Source organism: Spodoptera frugiperda, chromosome 28 (assembly GCF_023101765.2).
Source record: "Spodoptera frugiperda isolate SF20-4 chromosome 28, AGI-APGP_CSIRO_Sfru_2.0, whole genome shotgun sequence".
NCBI classification, from domain to species: domain Eukaryota; kingdom Metazoa; phylum Arthropoda; class Insecta; order Lepidoptera; family Noctuidae; genus Spodoptera; species Spodoptera frugiperda.
Genome location: NC_064239.1, coordinates 2,965,252 through 2,987,003, shown reverse-complemented (window position 1 = coordinate 2,987,003; position 21,752 = coordinate 2,965,252). Strand labels below are relative to the sequence as shown.

The 21,752-nt window shown below is 34.6% G+C and overlaps 2 protein-coding genes across 2 annotated transcripts in view; one reads left to right on the top strand and one right to left on the bottom strand.

Annotated features, from left to right (window-relative positions):
- Window positions 1-13,963, bottom strand: part of LOC118265229 (ATP-binding cassette sub-family G member 4) — a 44,061-nt gene extending 30,098 nt beyond the window's left edge. Inside the window, exon 1 of the mRNA XM_050705991.1 lies at window positions 13,485-13,963. Within this exon, the coding sequence (XP_050561948.1) occupies window positions 13,485-13,644 (160 nt within the window). The 5' untranslated portion in view covers window positions 13,645-13,963. The remainder of the gene's footprint in view (window positions 1-13,484) is intronic.
- A 6,630-nt stretch (window positions 13,964-20,593) lies between these two features.
- Window positions 20,594-21,752, top strand: part of LOC118265168 (ATP-binding cassette sub-family G member 1) — a 40,804-nt gene continuing 39,645 nt past the window's right edge. Inside the window, exon 1 of the mRNA XM_035577893.2 lies at window positions 20,594-20,977. Within this exon, the coding sequence (XP_035433786.2) occupies window positions 20,731-20,977 (247 nt within the window). The 5' untranslated portion in view covers window positions 20,594-20,730. The remainder of the gene's footprint in view (window positions 20,978-21,752) is intronic.

The window sequence follows — 21,752 nt, the reverse complement described above, 5'->3', positions numbered from 1 at the left end:
TGTGGAAGTTTTCGGTTTACGACCATCGGTCCAGTTGTTACGTAACTAAGCTATATAACTAGATAATATTACATATGTCGTGTTTGATATGGACTGCGGAGTATTGCCTTCAAAAGTATGAGTTTATGAGTTAGTCCTCCCGCACTGCCTACATAATATTTCTCTGTTTAAGATTATTAGACCAAGTATTACACTTCTCTGGTAATTTATTATTATTAGAGTAATTTACTATTTCAAGCAGTTGTCTTAATTGACATTAATTGCAATGGCTTTTGTGATTAACATTGATTTTAAACCATTATGTAGTTTTTTATTTTTATCTTTGGACCTTTAATCTACAAGGACACACGAATTAAGACAGAGCCATTAGCTTTAAAATTGCTGTGTTTTGTCAAAAAATATCGTGTAGTGGGAATAAAATATTAGTAGGTATCATACACGATTATTTTTTTTACCTTTTATAATAGTTTAATGAAACAAAATGGCAGATTTGTTTTGTTACAAAATAATGGTTTGTTTTGTTGTAGTAGACATTATAATATTTTTTAATTCCGTTTTTACAGTAATTTTACAACTGTGTCAGAAAAACTCGATTTAAACGTTACTATTATGAAACTGGTTTCATCCAGTTGTATTGTTTGAGAACCTGTTTTTAATAATACATAATGCTTGAATTAAGAAATTACTAGAGTAAATATTCTTTTTCAGTAACTCCATATTTTTTCTTTTTTGCTGAGAATTTAGGTATGTGGTCATACAGACTTACCTACAGTAGTAGATGATATAGTTAGAATTTTTGAACCATAATGTGATATACATATACAGGGTGTAAGCGGAACGCTCCCGAAAAACGCCACAAATTGTTTATGTTTTTATAATTTTAATAGTTTTTGTGTTTGTATTATTCATGCTATATTAACATTCAGCATTAGATTACAACTATTATTACTTAAAATAAACATTGAATTCTTTATTTTTTTTAAAATAATACACGTTTTTTACCATCACCTGTTTGCGACGTTTGGGAGCGTTCCGCTTACACCCTGTATGTACCAAAATAGAGATAAGTGCGTAAATGACCCTTTTTTTTTTTTTCAGGGTGGAAAATCATCCAATGACTTCTCCCGCCTTGGGTGAGGCGGGAGGGAGTGTCAGACTCTTACTGACTAAAAACCACCCCGTTCCTTCTCCTGCTTTGAGCCGGAGCCCCGGTAACCTTTTACGTTGTCCGCAGCTCCGGATCGAGCATCAACCCTACTGGGCCCCAACTGTGGTGGTCTGGCTCTTTGAGGCGCGCGCGGAACGCGACGCGCCGTACGCACGGGTCTGGTTCTGTTCGGGCGGCGAGCTACCCTTACTCGTCGTCCGCAGACCCGCACTTACGGTGGCCGGAGATCGTCACGCGATCCCCGACGCTCGGAGTGTCTTCTGCGGCGGCTGGGGCGTGAGGAGGATCGTTCCCTCACGCGCTCCGCCTCCTCCTTAGCTAGCATGACTGCTTCGCAGAAGGAGGAGACGGCGTCCCATTCCCCCTCGCTCCGCACCATGTTAGTCAACTAAACAAACGCGAATGAACCAGGGCCGGACGGACGCGAGAGGTCACCGTCACCGATCACATCCCTAAGGACACGGCGATGCTCAGCCCATGCAGGGCACACCGCTACTGTATGTTCCACCGTGTCCTCCGGGTGATCCTCGCAATGACGACACCCGGGCGTTTCCTCCCGCCGAATCCGAAACAGGTACCTACCGAAACTTCCGTGTCCGGTAAGCACCTGCGTCAGGCGGTAGGTGAGGACGCCATGACGCCTCTCTAGCCACTCCTCAAAGAGGGGACTTACCGCTGCAATAACAGCGAGCCCAGGCGTAAATGACCCTGGAACTGTCATGCATAAAGAGATTTCGCATTAGGTAAAAAATCTAATTAAAAATTCTATAAACAAACTTCCGTTATCTAATTGCAAATTCTACCGTTCTACTTCCGTTAAAAACTGTCTGCCTTTGATTCAATTGCTACATTTGTTCGTTAAAAAATGAGCAGAAGTCTAACTAGGTATTTCACCAATTAAGAAAATCATATTTGATGGGCTTTAGGCTTTTTATTTTGATTCAGGCTTAGTTGCTTTTTATTTTGAGGCTTGGTCGGCAACGAAAAACTGGTTAGGAAGATACATAAATTGATAGATTGATATTAGATATATGATACGCGCTGCACTTATTAAATACTTGGGAACTTGATAACAAAGATAATAATATATTACAATGATTAATATAAAGAAGACGTGATTCATATGTACCGGAGGTTCTTGACTCCAAACACGGACATGGAACATGGTCCTTTGATCATATAAACATGGTCCTTTGGCAGCTTGCATGTACCTACGGGCCGTGCCAAACTATGCACTACCTAAAGTATTTATGCACTGCACATACATGGTTTATGCAAATGTTTTTGTATTTGTTTCTTAACATACGAGATTTTGTGTTTCTTGGTCTTTTGGGTTCGATACCCGCGTCGAGGAAGGTGTTTGGCAATTTTTATTATAAAAAATATTGTCATTCGTAGCACCAAATCTGGGGCTTTGTTTAGTGTTTTGGGAAAAGCTCAGTTTAAATTATAATTGGATTTATATAATAAATAGCTGAATTTATAGTAGGTACTTTATAGCGGAACACAAACATGATCAAACATCCATTAAGACTTATATGTATGTTATGTTTAGCACGTCAAATACTTACGCGTTTTCACAAGTTTTTTTTATAAGTAGTTGTGACATAATTACTGTTAGAGTTTATTGTTAGAACCGAGTTAATCTGTTCACAGCTTTTAATTGGTGTGAAGTTTTGTATACCTATGTCAAGTTTTTTTGTTTTTGTTGTTCGATATGGTTATTAGGAAATAATTAAAGTTAGGTAATTTAATACCCGTGTTTATATTTTTTTGTTAATTATTGTAGTCGTAGGCGCGTATTTTTTTATTTTATTGCGTCATTTATAGGTGACAATTTAGGAAGTTAGAAAAAAATAACGCGTAATTACACATAGCTAAGTTTAAAGTTTAATTTAAGTAAGGCAGTGTTGATAAAAAAAATATTACGTAGTCTTTGCTTAGATGTCAAGATTTTGTAGCTACCTGTTAGGTACGTTTGCGACCTCTAAATAAACAAGGTAATAAAAATTTAGTTACTAGAACTGGCGTCAATATTAAAATTATTATAACAATTCATACAGAGAAATGTCATGATGGCCATGAGATTTAAAAAATTCACTTCATGCTTTAACGGCAATTACCAATGTGACTTTTTCCGAGTTAATGTACTTTCTAAGATTGTTTAGACACCACTGACAAACGGCGAAGGAAAACATCGTGAGGAAACCTGGGCTTATAATGTCTAATTATAAGTTCGAAATCGCCAAACCGCCTAGAGCAAACATGGTGATTAATGCTTCTAACTATCAGTATTATTACTAATCCGTTGCACTTTTTTCATATTATGACAAATAAACAAGCATTATATAATAATTATAAGTATGAATGTCAAGTGATGACATAATGACATGATTCGGAAGCTATAATGACTTAGGTTATGGACACAATCATTTTAATAGTTGCAAATTACATGGACATTAAATAAAAATTAAGTTATCAATAGGCTTGAGACTTAAGTGCTTTTGTTCCCGACTCAGGTCACGTACGCAGGTACCTACATATCTAAGCTATTTTGGTACCTACTAATTAGAAATTAGTAATGTCATTTTAATATATTTTTAGATACATGTAAGTAGCAGCGGGAACTTAAATTATCGTTGGGCATTTAAAATAATTTTAATAGTTGCAAATTACATTGATATTAAATACAAATTAAGCTATCAAAAGTATTGAAAGTAGAGTGCTTTTGTCCACGATGCAGGTCACGTCCGCAGCATCTTATCGCTTTTGATACCTATAATGAATTTGAAATTTAATAATGTATTGTTAATAATAATCTTTAGATGTAAGTAAAGCTAAAGCTATTAAAAAATGTGATACGAAAAAATATTCTAAAATCTGGAAATACACGTTTGTCGAAAGCTTTTTTCTTTTTGGACTTTGAAATCTACAAACGATTTTTTACTTGTCTGTATCATAAGATAAATATTTATATTTATAATAAAGATTATATATAATCCTTTATTTTTTATGTTATAAGCCGGTGAACGCGCAGATGGATCACCTGAAGGCAACCAATCGCCGCCACCCATGGACACCCGAAACACCAGATGCGTTACAAGTGCTTTGCTGGCCTTTTGGGGGTTAGGAATTGAAAGGCTGTGGGGTAATCAGGGATTGGGAAAGGGTAATTGGGCCTCTGGTAACCTCACTCACACAATGCAAGCGTTGTTTCACGTCGGTTTACTGTGAGGCCGTGGTATCACTCCGGTCGAGTCGGCCCATTCATACCGAAGCATGCAATTCGTAAAGCAATTCATAGAGATACAACAAAAAAACAACAGGAATGCTGTAACATTAAATTAAATCGGGTATCAATGACATGACACGTGTTGCTTATGCAAACAAACTATTAAATTTTATTTTTATAAACATAAATCTAAACAATTGCTTTGTTTGTCGAACAACGTTTACCTACAAAAAGTGGAAACAGTATGTTTTATGTATTTATGAATAAATCAATTGGCCGTTAGGGCGCCCTTGACATTGTGACAAAACAATGTTGAATGACCACCGTACGGCTCCTTACTCACGTTATAACACTACCAAATTAAGTTTCCACTGACAATGGCGTTAGTGTCTTTGTGAAAAGTCTTTTCTTTTCTTAGTTCCTATTTTGGTCACTTGATATTTGAATTGGAGGTATTGTACTTTAATGAGATACGTACAAACAATATTATAGGTCCCTTACCTTCACACGTGGGTATCGTCATTACAGAATAATCAGTGGTGCTCATTACAATACCTACATGTTTTGTACTTCATTGTTTTTTTTTCATGTTAGGCTTATACTTAAGTGGGTAAATTATTGTTTTCACGTCCTAAAATAAATGCTGTAGTATGTGTGTACTTTGTGTGCCATTGTTATACATAAGGTTGACAAAAACAAAAAAATATTTTGTTATCCTGGCTGGGTAACTACTTATGCTGTGGGTTGGAAAGTGAGATGGACCAGACAAAAGGCATAAAAGCTGGTCGAATGTTTGAAAAAAATGCTGACTGCCATCTAATTAATATTATCTATGTCAAAGCGTATGTTGATTTTTCTATTTACTTCAATTCGCCTAACGAACCTATACCATGTGTCTAGGAGAAGAGGCTGCATAAATTTGGAATTAAGTTAATTTTCAATAATTTATACTTATAATATGACTAATTATGAAGTTCCTTCTTCTCAAATTGAATTTCTCAAAATGGCTGATAACCATTGACCACAATCTTCCGTAATCCCTTTGTGTAAATGGAAAATAAAGTTCATGTAAGCAATTACACTTGTTTCCGCGCTTCATTCTTTGAACCCTTACTCAGTTATTCGACATTTGACAAGTGTGTAATCATTCAACTATCTTGTATCATGTGTATGACTTGCATTGAACTTTACCTGACATTAATGAATTCTGACAAATTGTTTATTTAAATTTCCGGATTCTTTTAGTGCCTCGTTAGATTTTTTATTTCATTTTTTTATAATTTGTGTTAAGTAGTGCATAAATTATTCAAAAAATAAAAAAGTAGGTAAGCTAGGTATTGGCAAAGATAAAGTGCCGAAATAAATTAAAACGCCTTGAGATACAATGATTAGTGATTATTTAATATAGTGATGAATGATGATGATGAATACTTAGTTATTTCAGGGGAAGTGAATTAGTAAATATTTAAGTATATTGAAATTGTGTTACATCAAATTAAAGGATCACGAATAATTAGATAGGTAAAATGTTTATTTTCTACTCTTTTAAAATAGCTAATTTAACTCTCTGCCAGTGTCGTGTGCCGTTAGATATCAAAATAATAATAGATATGTTTTTAATTGACTATGAATTTGAGAGAATGCTGCTATTAATGGATCCTTAATTACTTATCAGTTTATATTATTATTTCCAATTTTATTAAAACCTCATAACCACGAAAAATTTACAGTTCCAGACATTTCTTAAAGAGAAATAGTTACGTAATATAATTAATAGATAAGCAGAAAGACGCTTTGGTATAAGTATATATATTTAGGTTTTAATCCAATAATGGACCAGCCTATTAGCAAACGCCGAACAAAATAAAAATTATTTATTTGTCAACAATTTTATTCTTGAACTCCAGTTTGGAAATAACGCAATAGTTATGTTCATTCGAATAAAATAACGGTTTTGCCAATAGTGGAGCGCCTGGGGGTTTTCACCTCGGATTAGAGTTACAGTGAATGAATTAATATGATCAATGTGGGATATTGTTTTTTAAACTATAAATTGCAATGTTTACCCAAAAATTTTTTGTGCACTCCATTTTTTTTATTGTTTAAACAAATTATTATAAAAAATTAATGTTTGACCATATATTTTCACTTTAAACAGTATTTTTTTTTATTTATATGTTAAATCTTACCTGAGTAGACATATAGGAACATTTTTCCAAGATACCTGTGTATAAAAATAGCAGTATCTCGAACAGGTAGAAAAACGTGGAGGGGAGAGCGGAGCGACAGCTGCTATGTACAATGGAACTTCTTGGCCAGTTTAATTATAAATGAAACGCACTCTATTGTGTACATTGAAAAAAATACGGTAATTAATTATGAGTAATGAAAAGAAAAAAAAATATTTGTACAAAATCTGTTTATTTAAATATATTACATTGTTGTCTACATCAAATATTTTCTTCTACTTCATCTATCTGTACAATAGGTGAAGTATTGGAACAACTATTTCCGCTGCACTGTAAACATGATACACTGCAGTATAAACTACACTCGCGAGCAACCAAATCGACTCAACCTACATGCTCCAATCGAGGTGTTCTCGGGCAAATTGAATGCGCGCTTGCCGATGGCGGGTCGTCAATTTCGGGCCTGTGGTAGGCCGTTTAGGGGTGAGATTGGCTTCCTTCAACCATCTCCGTACTGTCCACTCGCTGACAGCCACTCTTCGAACTCTTCTGAGTTCCTGTTGAACATCGACACCGGTTAAGTGACGATTTCGTAGTGAAGTTGAAATAATAAAACGCTCTCCGAGGTGGACCGGTGGCGCCTTATTCTTGGTCTTCGATTGAAGGCACTAGTATCTTGATACTACCTGTACCCTCTTGATACTGCAGATTGGCTCAAACTCAGATGAGCAGCAACTCTTCGCTGACTTAGTCCTTGTTCCAGTAGAGCAACGACTTGAGCGGCTTCTTCTGGTGTCGTATTCAAAATCTTTGGAAATAATATGAAGCGTTTTTGCGGAGATGTGTACGATTAACTTTCGATAAGCCACAGATAAAGTTAACCTTAATGTGGAGGTTTTATAGGGGTAGTTTGTGTTATAAGTTGTTGGAGTCGTAGTGAGCAAATACTCTAGTCCGCTGAATTAAGTTAAATATTTTAAAAAGTACTGATACAATTTTTATAATAATGGTACCAATATAAAGCTGAAGATGTAAGCTTTCTAATGGTATATCGGTTTTTAAAAACAATTCAGTATATTTTTAAGAAAACATCTTCGAATGCGCACAATGCACATGTAGGTTGAGTCGATTTGGTTGCTCGCGAGTGTAGTTTATACTGCAGTGTATCATGTTTACAGTGCAGCGGAAATAGTTGTTCCAATACTTCACCTATTATACAGATAGATGAAGTAGAAGAAAATATTTGATGTAGACAACAATGTAATATATTTAAATAAACAGATTTTGTACAAATATTTTTTTTTCTTTTCATTAGTCATAATTAATTACCGTATTTTTTTCAATGTACACAATAGAGTGCGTTTCATTTATAATTAAACTGGCCAAGAAGTTCCATTGTACATAGCAGCTGTCGCTCCGCTCTCCCTCCACGTTTTTCTACCTGTTCGAGATACTGCTATTTTTATACACAGGTATCTTGGAAAAATGTTCCTATATGTCTACTCAGGTAAGATTTAACATATAACACACACACACACACACACACACAACGTCACGCCTTTTATCCCCGAAGGGGTAGGCAGAGGTGCACATTACGGCACGTAATGCCGCTATACAATGTACACCCACTTTTCACCATTTTGTGTTAAAGTCCCATGTAATAGGGGGTGAGCCTATTGCCATATCCTGGACACAATTCCAGACTCCGTGCTACCACTGAGAAAATTTTCGAAAATCCGAAAAAAGCCCAGTAATACTTTGCCCGACCCGGGAATCGAACCCGAGACCCCTTGTTCGGCAGTCGCACTTGCGACCACTCGACCAACGAGGCAGTTAACATATAAATAAAAAAAAATACTGTTTAAAGTGAAAATATATGGTCAAACATTAATTTTTTATAATAATTTGTTTAAACAATAAAAAAAATGGAGTGCACAAAAAATTTTTGGGTAAACATTGCAATTTATAGTTTAAAAAACAATATCCCACATCGATCATATTAATTCATTCACTGTAACTCTAATCCGAGGTTTTACGGTTTTGAATGCTCCAGGCACTCCACTACAATATGTATACAGGTTTGATAAATTAATGACAAACATTTTGGTTACAGCTTGACCTAATGTAACACTTTTTGCCAACAACTTTATTTGTGAACCTTCAAAATTATCGCGAAACTATTTCCTAAACTATGACGCTTCTTAATTTTCGTAACTAATAAAATCTTGATTAATTAATATGTAATTAATTTATTCATGGTTAAGACTGATGACTGTTGATGAAGCGAAAGAGGTATGTAAGCCTACCCCCTTGGGAGACAGGCATGAGGTTATGTTTGTAAATACATACGATGTATGTATTTATTCATTCTATCATCATAAATGACTTACAGCTAATTTTTGTCTGAAGAAAACTGTTTTACGATCTGAAGCAGGACAAGTTTACATATAACTATGTATTTTTTCAAAAACACAGATTAAGTGTTAGCTATACATTTTCATAATATTTTTTAAACAAAACAAATGAGAGATTTGATGTTAAACAATACTCACGCTTAGGTAAAAATTGCTTCAAATACTGTTGTATTTACCGCGATTTTATATCGGTAAACAAACATGTTTACCGATATAAACTCGGCTTTTGTTTACTAAAATAATGGCATCGATTTTCCCGAGTTACACTTAACCGGTTATTTTCCCATATAATACATTTTTATTCTACGCTATATTTGCACGCAGTTTCCCTAAGATCTTTTCCTTCACTACGCTTTAAGATTGCTGTGTGCATATTCAATTTCAATAACCATAATTTTATACATAACTTACGTTTCCTTTTCGAAAACTAGTTTTATACACAAGTGCAACCAGTTCTTATGTTAGTGAATAGATATATACTCGTATTACATTACCTACGCGTCGATTCCTCGAAGGAGTAAATAACTGCTTCGAGTACTACCTACATTTTTTATAGAACACGCTGGTAAACGACCAGATGTATCACCTGATGGCAAGCAATCGCCGCCATCTATGGACACTTGAAACACCAGAAACGTTACAAGTGCGTTACCTTTTGGGGGTTAGGAATTTAAGGGTTGTTGGAGAATTGCGGATTGGGAAGATTGGGAAGGCGGGATTAGGGCCTCCGGTAACCTCACCCACACAACGAAACACAACGCAAGCTGTTTCACGGGGCCGGGATATCACTCCGCTCGAGCCGGCCCATTCGTGCCGAAGCATGACTCTCCCACACTTAACATACACTACATCTACTTTTTGTCCATCTCTGTTTCTACCTCTTGATATAATATATGTTAAAATATAAACATAATATATTATGTTTTTGGGTATGCCTAAAAGTATACAAAATAGCAGGCAACATTATTACAAACCCGTTCCAAGATACAAGAATTTCGAAAAAAGAACTACGGTTGTACGGTACGACAAAAACAACACAATAAAAACCAAGTCGACCACTCAAAATAAAATGTTGTTTCTTCTCGATTTTGAAACAGAATGCAAAACACGAAATTCCGAGACAAGAAATAAAAAAAAAACGCTGCGAAAGTAGCGATATGAGTCGTGAATGACCAGCAACGAACATGTGACTCCTCTGGTGTTGCGGGTGTCCATGGGCAGCTCTGATCGCTTACATCAGGTGACTAGTCTGCTCGTTTACCCCCTATCTCATAAAAAATCTAACGTATCAACATTCATCAAAATCGACCCAGCAATTTACACATCGCCGCTGTGCCGTTAAAACATACAGACTCACTTTCACAATTAGCACTATATAGAGGACCCTTTTAAGACAATATATCACCATGACACGGTTTGTAGATTCTAGTAAATTAACTGTATTTAATTGTAAACGCTTTATTTAACCAAACAAGCGGTACCTTTTTGTGTCACCAAGTTAAGTTACAAAGACTTTCGGCAGTTTTATGATAAATATGGAGACCGGAGATAGTAACAGTGTTTTGGTATTCAGTTCAAAGTGTTAAAAATATCGGATTCATTAAAATGTTTTTATTATACGTTTTTCTTATAACTGAAGAAGCATAATGATTCTGAATTTATAATAATAAAGTTTATCTTTTTAAGAATTTTATGTATTTTAAGCAAGTCTACAGCCTTGTTCCAAAAAGAATATTGGCAATAAAAAAGGTAAATAATCTAATGTTTATTGCGAATTTTCGATAATTAGCAATAATTCGGGATTTACTGAGGACATCAGACCAACGAGACGAGACAGTCTATTGTATAAACGGTTTCAAAAACGTTATGTCCGAATTTTATACATTTTTGAGCGAACTTTCTCAAATTAAGTAGAAAGACTATGGTTCAAAATGTTTAGTCTGCGTGTTTTGATTCTGCGTAGAAAGCGGTCTGACAGCATTTTATGAGGTCAAGGCAGATCTCAGTGGCATACAGGTAAATAATAACATAATAATATCATATCACGTTTACCTATAGGTACTTGGGAGTGATAGGTACTTTACACATTACACATACCTACAATACCTACATGTATATGTATAATAATACATGTGTATAGTTATAGAAGTGAACTGTTTGAACTAGTTCATATTTCACCTTTACAGACTGTATTATGAGGTTTTAGTGTAAATAAATACTTACTATTGATAGTGTCGAAAAACATAGTAAAGTTTTATTTTAGTCTGAATAATGTCCATTCAGTAAAAACGTAAAGGAATATGTTTATTGGTAAGTCTTTTTATACTAGCTTTGTCATCAGTCTCTTCATTAGAAAGCCTTTTCGTATACTCTGGACAGTGGACACAGTTACAAACTTCAGATAGAGAATTCCGAAAACCTTATTTTTGGAACTGGGAATTGAACAGGTTTTCTTTAATTTACTGGGTTTTGCGACCACTACCCACGGAGACAATTCGAACTCAAACATCAATAAATAAATTGCTTAGGCCACTTGGGTCCGAATTCAGACTCCGTGCAATGAAGTATGAAAACTAGAGCAACGAAGCAGTGTACGTATTATTTGCATTTCCTTTAATAAATTCGGATTAATTGTGACATCAGACATGGCTAGTATACAGTATACCATGTTTTATTGAACAATTGCACGTGGAGGCGTTATTGCCGTCATCCGTAGATGAAAATACTTTTTCTTATTTATCTTAATCATGTTCTTAGTAGGTAGCTCACTTCAACTACGGCGCGACTGTTATGATAATGCTCAAAGGTTTGTAGAGTTGTTTTTATACAAAATATGTAGTTTAGGTCTTTGAGATGGTGACCTTTTAAAGGACTTCAAATAATAAAGGATAATTTCAGTAGTAAATCTTTAGGTAATCTTAAGAAGAAATTCTTCAGATACAATAATATTTTGCTTCATCGGTAACCACTATACTAATAGTTACTTAGCTTAGTCCATACCAATTGTTTTCGAAACGAAATCGTTACCAAGGAATAGTTTAAATAATCATTAAATATGTCTGAATACGACAGTAAGTCTCTGCGCACACAGCATTATTACTAACGACTTACAAGTAAAAAAATCTCAATAGACTTCATACCTAAATTCTTTAACAATCTTTTTACTAGGTATACCACTGATGATAAAAACTGGTAAAAAGTTTATTTCTCAGAAATTCTCTGAAAGGGAATGAGGTTTTATTCTGTTTCTAAATCCGTTGTTTTTCATTTCTTCGGTAAGTATCTACAAAGAAATACCTACTTATATAAAGAAATATGTGAAATGTAGTACACTAGACTGCGTTACTATAAAATATCATTACAAAATATCAAGTTATCATATAACAAGTTCCTATATCAGTCAACCATTAAAATCAGTGAAGCAAAGTGCACTTCATAACGTGTGCATAATGTCTCATTTCACTTGTTTATTTACACATGTATTACTATCAACTATGCGTAGGTATATAAGTGTTTTTAAAATAAAATAAATATGGCATTGAAGCGCTCCTTCGCACGATTATTTTTCAGATGCTTAAGGTCTTGTTATCTATACTCTATACTATAATATACTATATACTATAATATATTTACTATATAATATTATAAAGGTGTCAGAGATGCAACACTATTAACCTAGACTTTATCAAAACTTAAAAATATTATTTCGAAAACCTGAATGTCAAAATCAAAGTCAAAGCATTTATCTATTTCAATTAATCCTCAATGAGGCACTTTTGAAACGTCTAATTTAATTGTTCGCCAGTCTGTCTGTCAGTTAAGCTAGGTGCTCGTTTCAAAGTGTAGCTTGGAATAGAGAAGAATGAGCAAGACACTAAATGGTTAGTCTTTTCATCGTTATTCTTAATAAGAGTACTTTATTCTCTATTAATCGTTACTCTTAGTAATTAATTTACGCATTCTACCACAAAATAACCACTTCTACACCGAAATGAGTCTTCGTACTACGCAAAACGCAAGCGTTGGCGACATTTGACTAAGCGATTCCAAATTGTTTATGTATAATTAAATAGTGCACAGTCACGGTCAAATTTTAAATAAAAGTATTAAATTGCACATAAAAATATACAAAATGTAAATTACCGAATTAATTTATCGTATACATAATAATCGGTGTGTGTAAAACAAACGACTTTATTTTATATAATAATAATGTTAAATCATTAGTTCTTGTACGCCTTGAAACTAATTCGATAATATTAATTTTGAACAGAAATTTCCAAGTTCTTCATGTGTAGCTTATTAAAAAGTAACCATTTAAAACATTTGACATAACACAGACTGGATATAGCCGTTATAATATTTTATTACGTGAAAAATTAATGAAAATGACTCTTATATCGAAATAATATTGCTTCAACAGAATAGATAAACAAAAATATTTGTTATCATTGGTTGTTTGTAAATAGTAAACAACTTACTTCTTGAGGTCAGTCCCTCCGAGACTTGTAGCGTGATGTTGTTAAATTCTATGTCAACAGGCCTCGGAGATGGCATGTTGACTTGCAACGTGCGGCATTCCTGTTCCTTGCCACTTACTTTGTGGCCCAACCCTTGAAGCACTGCCATAGCTTTCGCCATTTTGATCACCACAAACACTTATTTACAAATCAAAATATTAAACAACACAACTTTTTCTTAATTACAAATCGTAATCAAAAACAACACATACCGAAAGTTAACTTTTTTAGAAAAAAACAATTTCTAATTCAAAAGTTTAAATTAAATATCGAACGTTATTAAATGGCGTTCGTATAGAAAAGAAAAGAAATGAAAAAAGTTTTTATTTAAAAATAAAAATAAAAATTTCGTATTTGGAATCCGTGATCCGTTAGTTGCGTGCGTTCGGTCGGGCAACGTGCTGTGCGAAACAGCGCGAGGTTGCCACCACACTGAGGGCATATAGCGCGGGTGTTTTCATACTTGTTTCATTGCTAGCTCGCCGGGTACATATACCGTGATGTCTTCATTAATTACTGTTCCGTATTAAACGTAGACCAGTTTATTTGTTAACTTTTAATTGAATTTTAATCAAACATTCTTTTGTATTGTATTGGCCCGGTACCTATCTAGTTACCGGCTGGCTTTGAACGATGTAATATTTTATCAAACAAATTGATTCGTCATTAGTCATTACATAAATTAATTCTGACTATTTCACTTACCTAAAGTAATCATTAATTTACATAGTACTGAAAAACAGTTTTGCCTACTAAAACCAATGCAATTTATTCTGCATTTTGCATCACAGCTCAATGGAGAACTAAACCACACATAAGAGCATAATAACAATAGAAAATAATTTAAAACAGCTTCAAAATAGGTAAAATACATGACAAGACAATATGAAGAACAATTTTCCGACATTGATTAATCGTATAGCGGAGTATACTTAGATAGGTGCACATACATATTTTATCACCAGCAAGCTGTCACTGAAAACGGTAGTATGACCTAAGCGAAGGCCACGATGCAACGATCAATAATACAAGCTTATAACTATAGAAATATACACTAATACATAAGTAGATGATGTACTCAAGAACTAGGAAATTTATGTTTATCTACTTATTGAGTACTTTGAATAAAATGTTCATGTATTGTCGAAGATAGCACAGTTATTTCAGAAGCTAAAGATGTAAGGCACTGTTAGGTTGAACGTACTGGTTTGATACAAACCATTTGTCATCAAGTCTTGGTAAGTAAACTGAGAGGCGGACTAGCTAGCGGGTTTACCGGTGCTCAGGCTCAAAAGCAGGAGTAGGAACGGGTGAGTTCAGACTTTACTGCCTTGAAAGGCTTTTTCAGGGGGAAAATCATTCAATGTCTTCTCTCGCCTTAAGGCTAGAAAAGTCATTGGATGATTTTCCCCCCTTAAAAAAAAGAGAGCAAATTCATAATTTATTAAAGCAAAATGTTTAAAGATCAACTTTTTGCTAACTAAGTCATGAATAAGCATCATGTGGACAGAATCTCGTTTGTAGAACCGGGTGTAATATCAAAAGCAGTGCTATTAAGGTAAATATAATAAAACTGACAACTGACACACCTACCTACTTACGATTTTTCTTGTATTTTGTCACTGACTTCGCGTAGCTGAAACTTTAGGAAAACGTCAAGAAGAACATCGTTTTGTAGTATTTTCTGTTTTTTTTTTTATAAATATAAAAAAAAATGCATGAGGTAGGTGCATTTCACCATATTTTATCTACACCTAATTCGGAGGCTGCCTTCAAAGTATTTATATTCGCTAGGTTACGTTTTAGCAAGATTATGTATTAGTAAAAGGTATGATGGGGCTGGTATACACGTGCGTGTAAAAGTCCCTAAAAATAAATAAAGGGAAAACAACTTATAAATGTTCGTTGTAAAACGTAGAATGTGCGTAGTGTGCGTAGGCGCAAACGGGTTTCCGTGTCCAGATTGTGCGTAACTCTATATCATATATCATATTAATGTCATATCCATTACAATATATCACTGAGGCACTCGGCAGAAGTGTAAATGTAATGTAGAGTAGATTATCTAAAAGAAGTCGGCACACATTAAGGAATAAATTAAACATTTTAAAGGCGATAAAAACATATTTAAGTAGAGTCAAATTAAAAATATCCTAAATCGGCAAGCATGCATGAAGACGTTTTTGAAAGTTAAAAAAGTAAAGATATGCTAGAATTGAGGCATTTGTTTTGCCTGCAGCTAGTCTCTCACAAGGAAACTGGCTTGACGAATGTATGCACATGCATAAATTTTAATTTCCTGCACTTAATAATTGTAAAGATAAGATAATTGCGAAAGAAGTGTCTTTTTCGACGCCATTATTAATAATTGGATCAAAATATTGCCATATTTATCAGTCCTAGACAGACTTATAACAGCTCAAACTTAAGTGAACAATTTCAAAGAGGATGTAAATATGCAAGCGATCAATTTAACTGTAGATTATCTCATGCATTGGTCATGCAGTTAACTCACTTGTAGATAATATAATTAGCTATCATATCGATTGGGTTTATCTATTTCTATTGACATCTTGACCCTCTGTGTCGATATTGTGTGCTAGCAGTTATTTAGGTTACAAAAGAGTGTTATAATTATGGTGATATACGTATCATTATATACGGGCTAGCGGACGGCGAGCATGGGTGGCTCGCCGATCGACCAGAACCAGACTCGAGCGTACGGCGCGTCGCGTACTGCGCCATCAGACCACCAAAGATGGGCCCTAGTAGAGGTGATTCAGGATCCGGAGCTGCGGACAACCAGGGGGTTTACCGGAGCTACGGTTTAAAGCAGGAGTACGGACGAGATGGTTAGTTAGTACTGACATTTCCTCTGGCCTCACCCGGGCGGAAGAAGTGAACGGATGATTGTCCCACCTAAAAAAAAACATGTCATTGTGAAAATAAAGGAAACAAAATTTATTATCTGGGAAAGTACGTATACAGGCATTAATAAGCCATAAGCAATAATGGTGGGTATTTCCATATGGTAAAAAGGATTCGGCAATAAACATTAGATAGGGTATCCTGGACTCCGGAGCTGCGGACTACCTAGCGGGTTTACCGGGGCTCCGGCTCAAAAAGCAGGAGAAGGAACGGGGTGGTTTTTAGTCAGTAAGAGTCTGAAACACTCTCTCGTCTCGCTCAAGGCGGGAGAAGTCATTGGATGGACAGGTGCTAAAATACCAAAGAAACAAGGTACATCGTTGTTGAGTGGATAGATAAAATAGGCACAGGCCAAAAGCTGTGGTTGTGAAATCTAAAAAATACCATTGAGTAGTTCATAGCCACATCCTCTATAGAAGTGGCTTCCAAAGAAAAACTAAATGGTTGAGGAAGAACGAAGGACAAATGAAAGAGACCTGTGAAGAAAAAGAAGAAAGGTCTTGATGACAGTTAATAGGAGTCTCCAATATGTCATCAAGATATTTAAATAGAAAGTTAGATATTAATAGAATTATCAAAATAGCATTTTCCAAAAAAATTTAGATAATAATCTAAAGGTAAAGTGATTCGAGTATTAATTACTTACATAATAATTGCTAGTGATAACAGTACGAGTTACCTAATGACATTTACAAAGACATTTGTGTTTAAGCAATTATTTTTGACGAAATATTTTTTCCTAAACTTGCACATACGAGCGGTGTGCTTGTGACATGTGTGTACATACAATCTATTTGAATAAAAATCGATTGCCGAATGCATTTGCGTAGGATGACTGCATTTCGTTGGTCAATTCATACTTTTTTTTGTAATTATAATATATGTATGTAAATAACATATATTATGGACTATACAGAATAGAGTCAGGCTTTACTTTATGGAAATCCATGCTTCACATGCTACTGCATGCTTTTTAGTTTTAATTCCGCTTGTAGTATTAATAGTATTATTTACTGTATTGTTAGTATAGTATGGACTAAAAAAAGGAATATGAACTAAGGATACATCATACCCAAGCATTAGTACCTTTACTTTACCTTTAGTACGCAACCATTTATCTTTTGTTTATTAGTAAACCGTACTTAATAATATAATTATAACCATTAAGTTTTTTTTTTACATATCCTATAAGAGCATGGCAAAGGTTCATTACATACACATATATTAATGACCACTTGTCGACAGACCTAATTTTAATACCTCAGCACACAGCGCCGGTGACTCTATCTATACATGTTTTACATATTCGATTACCTACAATATAAAAAAGATAGGTGAGACTTTTGACATTGGCGCGTGCTACGCATTTTGATTTTGGCACGCAAACGTCAAAGTAAAATGGACGATCCCATAAAACTGTCAAGAGATAGTGTAAATTAGACAACTATGTAATATATTCGATGTGAAGTTAAATATATTAACATACTTATGTAGTCATTACCTCTTAAATCAGTGTTTCCCAAACGTTAGAAAAGAATGATAGTATGAAATCTCGATCTTCCAAAAGAGAGAAAAAATAAAAGTGGGTTTGGAGTATACAATGCCACCTTTAGCTAAGTTTGCTTTTTTTAAAAGAGCTGGATATGTAATGCCATCTCCACTCTCTTCGTACTTCTTTCTTCATCTCGTCTTTCTAAATGAAGAAATTAGGTGCCTTTTTTTGAGCGGTGAAAATCATCCAATGACTTCGCCCGCCTTGGGTGAGGCGGGAGGGAGTGTTGGACTTTTACTGACTAAAAACCACTCTGGTCCATCTCCTGATTTGAGCCGGAGCCTCGGTAACCTGTTACCTTGTCCACAAATCAGAAATCAGGTACCTAATGGTGTTTATAAGGTGATCATCGACTGTCTTTGACTATAAAGTGTCAGACCTTAGTAACAACAATAGACGGATTTTCTATAGCTATAGATAGATTTTAGATAGCTTTCAGATTGAATACAGACGGTGCTGCTGGCCGGTCTTTCATAGGGTACTTACCTCGCCCTTTTGCAGAACAGTAACAGTATTATATGACAGTTCACCGCTTTTCACAATTTTTGCAATATTGGATTTTTTATGGGAATTGTTGTCTGAACATTTAATAAGTATTTTTTCCTGTGTGAATATTTAAGTAATATTGTAGTAATATTATTATTTATTTTAGTTTTAAGTTAGTATTTATTAAATTGTAAATAATTTAGTCATTATTATTATTAAATAATATATTGTAGTAAGTGTACTTCCGCAAATAGGTATCCTTACGAATAGTTTTAAAAAATCGTATAAGTAGGCAGTACTTAAGCATACCAACATTACTTTTAACAGTAAACAACAAAACGATTATAAGTAAAGCAGGATGTGAAATGACGCGTCTCGTGTCTGCGATTAAATACTTCTAACGGATGATTGATAGAAGCACTAATGACTGTATTCTATAGTAACTTGGTGCATTTTGCGCTATTACAGCGTTTTTTTTTATATTACCAAGGGTCTTGGGCAAAGTATTTTGGGCTTCTTTTCGGTTTTTAATTTCTTAGCAGTAGCTTGGACTGTGGCTAGTTTATGGGTCACCCCCTATTACATGGGACGCAAAATATAAATGATGAAACGTGGGTGTACATTGTACAGTGGCATTACGTGCACCTCGGCCTACCCATTCAGGGATAAAAGGCGTGACAAAACGAAACATTTTTTATCAGTTTTATCATCATCAAATACAGGATGCTATACTACTACTCCATATACGCCTTCTTCAAAGCCTTCGAGGTCCTGCATCTGAAAAAGAAAATATCAGAAAACAGAAAAAGCAGTGTTACATAAAAAAAAACCGTTGCTACTATTGGACATCCATAATTGTGTTTTGTTAAGTAGGTGTTTGTCACTTTGTATTATGAACTTTGAACCATATACCTATAACAATTAGATTATTATTTTTATAGTTTTTAAATCAGACTTACCTACACTGAACAGGTCGGTTGTTTGTTTCTAAAACCTAAATTGAAATTTACCTATTCACCATTTATTATATTCAGAAATAGAAGTACACATTAGAATATGGGTCGAGACAATAGAACATTTTTTGACCTTACGAAACGTCTTTAAAATCAATGAATAAACAACACCATCTCTACTTAACTCTTCGAACTAAAATAACACACTTATGTATCTAGCTATATCTATAGCTGCGCTATCTACCGACTTATATAAGAACTACATTATGTATTGTACAAGTAAATGTGTATATAGTTCCTGAAGTTAAACAGAGATGGCGCACGGCACTAGTGTTGACACTATTTGTTTTTCTAAGGTCATTTCCCTCTTCTTCGCCGAAATTAACTGCATAAAATAAAATTAATTGATGATGTTAATTTCTTGAAATCGTTTATTATTTAAATATTTCAAAGTAATAAAATGAATTAGAGAAATTAATTAGACTTTGAAATTGATTAGTTGCTTTTTCCAATATCTAGTTATTTATAAGTAATTAAATATTGGAGAATTCTTGTAAGATTATTAACTTATTTCTAGGTTAGTAGATTATCTGCTATTAAAGTTATGGTTTATGGTAATCTAAACCGCTTCATAAACTAAATTCCTTAGTAATCCTAGAACTGGTTTTAAATGGTAGATAATCTGCCATACAATTTACCCTGACAAGTCTATATGAGCTTTTTTTGTTCCTCGCAACAAGTTTTGATTCCGTCATACGTCCATTCCGGATCAAATAAATTGAACCAGACAGGTACTTTATTTTTTTTTAATTAAATTTGTGAGGAATTTAGTACCGATTAAGTATTTTAATTGGCACTAATACTTTTTTAAACACACCTATGTCGTCATTAGACCTTCAAGATCGAGTAAAGCTCTGTTTGTACTTTATTCTCATTCATTAAAGGGATCTGTTGTGTGTTTAATTTTAGGAAGAAATGCGTATCTTTGTCTCCGAGCACATTAAAATTACGAGTAACGCACCAACGCTACAATAAAGGGTATTGTTCACCGGTACGCACACACACGCACGCACGCACACCGACACGTTAATAGAGTGTTGTCCGACACTCATTTACAAATTAACGTGCAATGAAACAAATGCGTGTGCAATTATTTACCGGCTACGGACAAAGGGTTCCAATAGTCCACTTCGCGGTGGAGCGAAGCGCGCGCGCACTTGAATGCGCGACGTAACGTAGCGCGCACGCGCGGAACTTGAGTCGAAGGAACGTTTAGTTCGCGATCGAAATGATGCTCGCCGGCGCGCAGATTGTTGACGAAAGTAGTGTGGCGTATACATCCGGGAAGTCTGCGGATACCGGGACTACCGGGACTAGTGCCGCGATGCCTCCCGTCCAGGGTTCGTCCAAGGAAGCTCAGCCGATTGGTTGGAACCCTTCGTCTGCACAGGGCCTTCACATGGTCCCCAAAGTTGATCCAGTGGACATACATTTCAGCAATATCACGTGCACTGTCAAACTGGGAATAACTAAAGGTAAATACAACTTTTGTTACTCATTCTGAAAAGGTTCCTGAAACTGTGGCAAGTGATACCGTGTTCTTAGATTTTAGCAACAATAACTTAGGCAATTCATACAAGCAAACAAAAACACAAGTCAAACTGTATCATGGTCAATTTTTTTAGAACCGCTCTAGGTAGATACTTAAAAATAAAGAGGTATTGAACTGTCCTACATTGACCAGTTACATTGCAGAGTAAACAAAGTACGTACCTATCGAAATAGTGACAAGAAGTCGTGATAATGTTATTCGATATGCAACGCGAACTATCTGTACTTATTATGATTATATCGTCAGTAACATGATAATAAAATATCAATAATATCTTAGCGTCTTTGTTCCAATGTTTGTTGCGAAGTTAACAGCTCTATAACAATCTCGTCTGTATAAATAAACATGGAGGTAGGAAGCGTACATAACAATAATATAATTGCTATTTAATGACAACATTGAACTAATCACATATTTATTACTATGTAGGCAATTATTTATATAGAAGTAGAAAACAAGAGAAGTATATAATGATAGTAAATAAATAAATTTTAATACAAGTTGTTCAATAATTATATTGAAGGAAATATGTTTATTAAATTAATGTTATGTTCAATAAATAATTTAGTATTAATTCCGTATTCATTTGAAAAGGAAACTATCCAGTCATAAATTTACTTGAGTTTCCGTCGAAGTTTTTTTTTTTGTAGAGTTCTGTGTTTTATTGACTTTATTATTAACCCGATCTCAGTAGTCTC